This window comes from Zingiber officinale, chromosome 5A, assembly GCF_018446385.1.
Source record: "Zingiber officinale cultivar Zhangliang chromosome 5A, Zo_v1.1, whole genome shotgun sequence".
NCBI classification, from domain to species: Eukaryota; Viridiplantae; Streptophyta; class Magnoliopsida; order Zingiberales; family Zingiberaceae; genus Zingiber; species Zingiber officinale.
In genome coordinates this window covers 480,763-488,012 of record NC_055994.1, presented here as the reverse complement: position 1 = coordinate 488,012, position 7,250 = coordinate 480,763, and the positions used below count along the sequence as shown (strand labels likewise).

Here is a 7,250-nt window from a genome sequence, read left to right as displayed (position 1 = left end):
TCTTTGATATTTAAAAATTCTTATTACTTTACCTCTCAACAAGTAAGTTTTTTAATGGAACAATAACAGTGTGATATATTCACTGAATTTAATTATTACTCAGTATAGTAGAATGATAGCGCGACAAATATATAATATTATTTGTTGATTGATTCTAAAATTATCAAGATATCATTCTCTTAAGCAATTTTGAGGATATAGAAATGACAAGACTTTTCAAACTTTGGAGATCGATCTCAGAAAATTGAAGATGTTTGAAATAGTAGATAACTTTCACATATATGTGAAAAAAAAATTAGTTTAATTTTTTTTTTATCGAAAAAGGAATTTTAATTTGTGCCAAAAGTTTGTGGAATGGTAAAGGAGTTACACAGAATCACTCTTACAAACTAAACCCTCAATTCCAATATCAATTTATACACAGCTCACAACAAGGCTGTTGAAGTTCAAGTTGATAGATCTTGGACAGAAATCCATTACCAACTTGAATTGTTAAGGTTTCAATTGGATTATTGTCTACACCATCTCACAAAAATTTGTTAATAGAAAATTCTCTATACATCCACATTGAAAAATCAAAAATGCATGCATCCTGCATGAGAATTAAAGCATACATAAACATTAATCCAACACAATTAAGCTGCACTTGCTCTTATATAATTTTTCTTCTTCTTTTTTATAATAGTTAAGCATTAATCATACTACATAATGGAGAGACAGAGTGACTGAGGATGGTAAATAGACACGCAGACAGCAGCTATATAGATGCATAACATATAGATAGATAGATAGATTTGTTTATGGATTTAGTTTGCAGGACAGCGTTTGAAGCAGGTGCAGTGGCGGTGGATGCGACCCTCACAGTCCCCTCCCTCGTAGCCCTCTGTCAAGCAGACATTGTAACAGTTGCGGTCAGAAAAGCAATATCCATGGAATCTCCCACTTCGAACTCTGCAAACTCTTGCTTCTCCTAACTCTGTCACGAAATACTGTATATTGATTCGAGTTCATGTGATCATGTGCTAAACGAAGGAAAAAGATTACCAGGAGCAGCGAAGAGGAGGAAGAGGAGCAGCGAACAGAGGATTACTGTCTTCATGATCTCAATGTGCTTGATTATTTGCCGAGACGTGGTGAGCGAATAAATAGAGGTTTGTGAAGTGCGTGATGGGGATTGGTAACGCCTGGACATGTACATGTCTGCCCATATTCCATGTGCAGCCAAGCTTGTCCTTGAATGAGCTAGACAAGCTTTTGTGGGTTCTGTTCGTGGGTTTTGTCTCCATCTCTGAAGTTGTTTTATTAAGACACCCGATGTAGAACGAAGAAGAAAAGCACAAATTGTGAGTTACTCAATGTGGGACGAAACAATCTATTGTAGAAAATTTGGAGGACTTAACTGAATTTAAAATTATACAGAATTTAATTTCAATTTATAATAAAGATGACTTGAGCGGATATGTCAGACTGCCAATAGTGACGGATTTCTGCTACGTGCAAAAGAGCGGTAGATCTATGTTGCCGAGTAGGCAAATCGGCCAAGCAACAGAGCAGTACGATCGGACGTAGCGGATCAGAGAGGGGTCGATCGGGCAATAAGGTCGGGCAACAAAAAGGCTGACCGGGCGGACAGAGAGAGGTCGACCGGGCAAAGTAGGCAGGCCTAGCAACAGGCTGATCGGACGAACAGACAGGCATGTCGAGTAAACTGATGCCAGTCGGGCGAACAGACGAGCAAGTCGGGTAGACAGGTCGGGCGTCGGCTGGCGAACAGACGGGCAAGTCGGGTAGACAGGTCGGGCGACGCCGACAGGTCGGGTGGACAGTGACCGATCGGGCCAACTGACAGGCCGAGGAGCAAAGAGACCGGTCGGATGAAGATTCCGAGCGGGAAAAAGGACCGAGAAAATGGTCGGCCGAGCTTTGACCTAGAACGGGACCAGTAGAACAGAGCGAGCAACGGACCAAGGCCTGCGAGAGTCGCAGTTTCCTTGAAACAGATTCACCCCATCTGCGGCTATGCTTCGAGCCTTACTAGGGTTGTCTGTTTCCCAGGATACAAGGGCTAACCTTGATTCCCACCAAGTAGAAACGTCTATCGTTTCACATATTATCACTCAACCATTTCAATTATGCAATCTCAAATTTAATGCATCATTTTTCTCCAATCGGGACGCCATTTGGCGTAAGCAGGTCATGTATGTACACGAGTCAATATGGTTCAGTGCAATCCGGGTCCTGGATTTGTATCCTCCTCTCCTCCTGCGCACCCACACGTAAGAGAAAGTCTCTCCCATACATTTGTTCACATCCTCAATGCATGTGAATCAATATAAACTAGGCAACATGTCATGAAACTCCCAATGTAAAATTAAAATCCTATTTATAATGGAGCTTCTATCCTCTTTCACTTTTTTCTATTCACACGTATTTAACACTTTGACGATGAGCATCAAATGAATTATTATTATTGTTTGGTTTTCTCTCCCGTTGGGGTGGATCATTAATGATCAAGACATTGCATATATAGTTTGTACAGTGGTAAGTGTATTTATATGTATCGAATCAATATGCATGGTTCTGATCAGAGGCCAGTGAGGAATTGAATCTGCTTGAGGAGAGGAGCGAAAGCCTCCATCAGCTTCTCGCAGGGATGGTTGTGTATTCCCTCGTAGGTGGTCACTACAATGCTGGCGTCTTTGGATTGGCGTTGGACTTGTTTCTTCACGTTGCATGTGTGATGAGTGCACCGGTAGTAGCTCCTTTAACAATATAGTTAACAACAATTGAGCATAAGGAAAAAATAATAATTAATAACGACAATTAATCAAGAAGCTGCTAGGTAGCCAATAAGGAGAAATAACACATTCTTACTTACATTAACTTACATTTACATTATTTTCTAATTTCAATTCTTGTTTTTTTTTTATCCGGAATTCAAATTGATGATCAGTAATGATCTAGATGGCAAGGATCATGCTGACATAGAAAATGAAATTGTGCATTTTTTTACTTTAGCTTTTTATCGAATCTGGTAGATAGGATTTTAAAATATTCGAATCACGTATCATAGTTTGAAAATTATCAAATTATGTACCGACTTTCTATTTTATCCTCGTCCTCAAATTATTTCGTCTGGACAAATAAATCGATTGATTTTTTTTCCAGTCGAATTGATTTTATTCTGTTTAAAAAATTCATCAGTCGGTTTCGATCAAAATCGACTGATGGACCTAGAGATCTTGGAATGACATGAAATAAGTTTCTATATGTTCGTCTAGTTCTCCTGATTATAAAAATGACATCATATATTAATTTGACTCAATATATTGAGAACAATGATTTTTGAACACTAATTAATTTTTCAGACATGTTTGTGTTCAAAAAATCACTGTTCTCAATATATTAGGTCAAATTGATGTTTGATAGCATTTTTATAATCAGGACAACTAGACGAACACATAAGAATTGATTTCATATTATTCTTAGATCTCTAGGTTCATCAGTTAGTTTTGGTCGAAATCGGTTGATGGACCTAAAGATCTTGAAATAATATGAAACCAATTCTTATGTATTCATCTAGTTCTTCTAATTATAAAAATACTATCAAATATTAATTTGATACAATATATTAAGAGCAGTGATTTTTTTTGAAACTATGGCCAAATGAACCTAAATAAAATCAATATAGATTCATTCGACCAAAATTGGTTAATGGATCTAGAGAGCTCAAAATAAAGTGAAATCAGATCCTATTAGTTTTTCTAGTTCTTATGATTATATCCATACCATCAAAAATCAATTTAATCCAATATATTAAGAACAATGATTTTTTAACACAAATTAATTTTAGACACATTCATGTTTTAAAAATAATTTCTCTCAATATATAAAAGTTGATAGAAATTTTCTTTTATCAAAAATAGAAAATATGGTCTTCTTTTTTTCAAAGGATAGATATAAAATATCTAGTAATCTAAAAAAAAGAAGATCATATACTTTCGAAAAAAAGTACACTTATACTTCTATGTATCCTCACGAATCGGACAATATTATGTTATTCTCTCTGTTTGTTTTGGATTAAATTGATGTTTGATAGTATTTTTGTAATCAGAAGAACTAGATGAATACATAATAACTAATTTTATTTCATTTCAAAATTTTTAGGTCTATCAAATATGATTTTATAGATAACACAGTTAAAATTGAAAAACAAGAGTATAATTTAGGGGACTAAAAATGCAATTCTGTTAAAATTAATATTACTACCTGGGATAAGGGCTGTTCTTGACGGCTTTCTGCCCATACTTGCGCCATCGATACCCATCGTCGAGGATGTCGTTAGGGCTCTTGGTCCTGAACGCAAACTTGGGGCTCATCGCCTTCTTCCCCATCGTCGTCGGCGTTGACTTGTCGTTCGACCGGCCACCACCTCCGCCCGCTTCTCCTTCTGCCTCATCACCCTGCAGGGACACCGCCGCTGCCGCGCTCGGCAGAAGCAGCGACGCTAACCCCAACTCCGGCATGAGCAGCGGCGCTATTGAATTATGATAAATACTCTGTTCCTGCAATACTTGCTGCTGCTGCTGCTGCTGCTGCTGCTGCTGGATCATGAGCAGACTTTGTTGAGTTGCGAAATTCGGAAAGCTGCCGGAGATCGGCGCCTCTGGTAATTCCCCTCCGTCCACCAAAACTCTCGTGTCCATCGATCGAGTTATTTAAAAGACTTAAAACCACGAGATATGATGTTCGCATCGGGAAACAGAGGGGGGACTGCGATATATATAGAGAGAGGGAATCGAGAAAGGTTTGGGGGTTGGGGGAGGTTGGGAAGCGTCAACTGCATGCATGCAAAATGAGACAATCAACGACACACCAACAAACACATATCAGCTCAACTGCCCTGCCAATCTCGCTGCATATCCATCGATCGATCGACGCAAAAATTTTGTTTTTGAGAGATTAACGAAAAATTCTAATACACGGATAGATTACGTCAATATGGTACTTTCTAACACGTGCATCGTGCTTGGACTTCAATTATATAATCCTCCATGTTTTTTTTTCGTATGTTTTTTTTTTTACACAGACCAGGCTTGATCTTGGAGCTGGCAAATAAATTACGGATGATCGACGACGACGTCTTTTGATTAAACAAGGCATGACATTGGTGTTCACGCCTTAAAGTAAATTATTAAGTGTATTGCATGGGGAATATTTTTTAAGTCGATAAGCAACAAACGTATGGCAATGAGTAAAGAGATCGATTAATTACTGAAATCGATCGAACTCGTTGAGGGAAAAAAGTTGGTGACAGAGTTTTACGTGTCGTTCACCTAAAGATATCGACTTTATCGGCCTCGCGGCAATTATGACAATCTGATACGAAATGGTAGTTACGCAGTGAAAGTATATTTTCCGTCATTATTTTAGGGATTAAAATTAGGACTAAACTCCTTCGATCTCCCCTGAAATGGTAGCCAGTCGTGAGCTCGTAGCCATCAGATTGTGCGACAGTGAGGCTGTACGTAGTAAGATAAGGATTGCTACGCTAAGGTCAATTGCCTTTACTAAGTTTTATTGTATTTAAGACATTATATAATGTAATTGATTTAGTTAATTTTTTTGATAGCTCGTTATTATATTCAGATATACTAAATCAGCTGAACTCTTATCTTTACCCTATTTGCTATCTGCGCTTCTTTTGAGGTTTAATTTTGTTTAAGTTATATTGATAGTATTAAATTTTAATGATTTAATATTTATTAAGTGTAAACTATGTGCATGCTTAGTTTTACACCTATAATATTGTTACAAATTTAATTCTCATAGGTAATAATATATATTGATATGGGATATTAAATGAGAACCTCAGGCTGACATAGAAGGCGAAGTCAAGATAAGGTGAAGGTCCAAGTCAAAGAAAGGTGGTGGTCAAAGGGTCACTCTTGGATAAAGCTCAGCCTCTCATCCAGCCCTAAGGCCCCCAATTCAAGGGCGATCGGTCTAATGGTCGGTCCTGCCTAAGGAACGAGCATCCCAGTCCTAGGTACAGTCAATGATTCGACTGAATCTGATCAGCCTGAGATATTACTTAAGTGATTGGGGAATATTCCCCAGTTATGAGAACGCCCAATCGAAAGGTTAGGTTGGTCCCTGGGGACTTAGTTTTCCTTTCTCTAGAAGACGAGCGGCCCTATGTACGACATGACGACCATAAAGTTGTTCGAGCCCGAGCGACCCTACAAATTAGACGTATTTCACCTAGACTTTTAGACTCTTATCATATATTCGTGCGATCCTAAGAATAAGACAGTATTTCACTCAAATTTCTAGGCTCCCAGCATATATTCGAGAGACCCTAAGAATTAGACGATATTTCACCCAGACTTTCAGACTCCTAGCATATATTTGAGTGATCCTAAGAAACATACGGTATTTCATTCAGATTTCCAGACTCCTAGCATATATTTAAGTGACTCTAAGGACGGGGTGGTATCTCACTCAAACCTCCAGCATTACCACACATGTATATTAGAGCAGTATAGAGTGCAAGTCAGTCTTACAAAACTCAAGTTTCCATTTATTATTCACCTAGGAAGGTCGATGCCTGGCTGAGATATACTCAGGGAACAATATTATCAAAGAATTCTAACAACTTGTCAGAGAATAACAACTATTTGTTAGAGAATATTCTTCTAAGATGAGGCAGGTCCAGGGAACCTTCCTCAGAGGCGATTATGCTTCCCCTCAGCGGACACATTATGACAGCATATTCCTGCAATTGCCTCATTAATGGTGCTAATTGCAAAAAGGTTGCATACGGGTAGTGGAAGATTCCTCGAACCGGCTATACGCCTTCCAGGATGCATATACTCCGTTGCTCAATAACTTCTGACATCCGACATTCTCTATCATCTCATGATTGCAGAGGTTATAGAGGTGATATATAGATAGGAGGTCTTCTCCAATGGCAAGGTAAGCACACTTGATACATTGTATTGTGTGCATCATGTTCTTTATTGCTATTGTTCTGCTTCCTACCTAGGCATACACTTGTTAGAGTGTATACTAAAAGCCTAGCTTTTTGTATAAACATTTATTTAGAAATAAAAATCACATTGATCAAATATCTACATTTATATGCTAAGTGTAGTTATTGAATTAATTTATATTGTAGATAACATGGTGTGTGGTGTCACACACAGAAGATCATGTTATCAATTCCTTATAAATTATAAACAGTAGCT

At 38.0% G+C, this 7,250-nt stretch overlaps 1 protein-coding gene across 1 annotated transcript; it reads right to left on the bottom strand.

The window, feature by feature from the left end:
- Positions 1-2,418: 2,418 nt before the first annotated feature.
- On the bottom strand, positions 2,419-4,750 carry LOC121982558 (probable WRKY transcription factor 75). The gene is made up of 2 exons (XM_042535707.1): positions 4,270-4,750; positions 2,419-2,762 (listed from the first exon to the last, which is right to left on the bottom strand). Exons 1-2 carry the CDS (start codon positions 4,704-4,706, stop codon positions 2,585-2,587), a joined length of 615 nt encoding a protein of 204 aa, XP_042391641.1. The 5' UTR covers positions 4,707-4,750; the 3' UTR covers positions 2,419-2,584.
- Positions 4,751-7,250: the final 2,500 nt, after the last annotated feature.

Coding starts and splice junctions, on each gene's coding strand:
- LOC121982558 (XM_042535707.1), bottom strand. CDS start 4,706: ATGGACACGAGAGTTTTGGTGGACGGAGGGGAATTACCAGAGGCGCCG. Junction 2,763..4,269: donor AAGAACAGCCCTTATCCCAG/GTAGTAATATTA, acceptor ATATTGTTAAAG/GAGCTACTACCGGTGCACTC.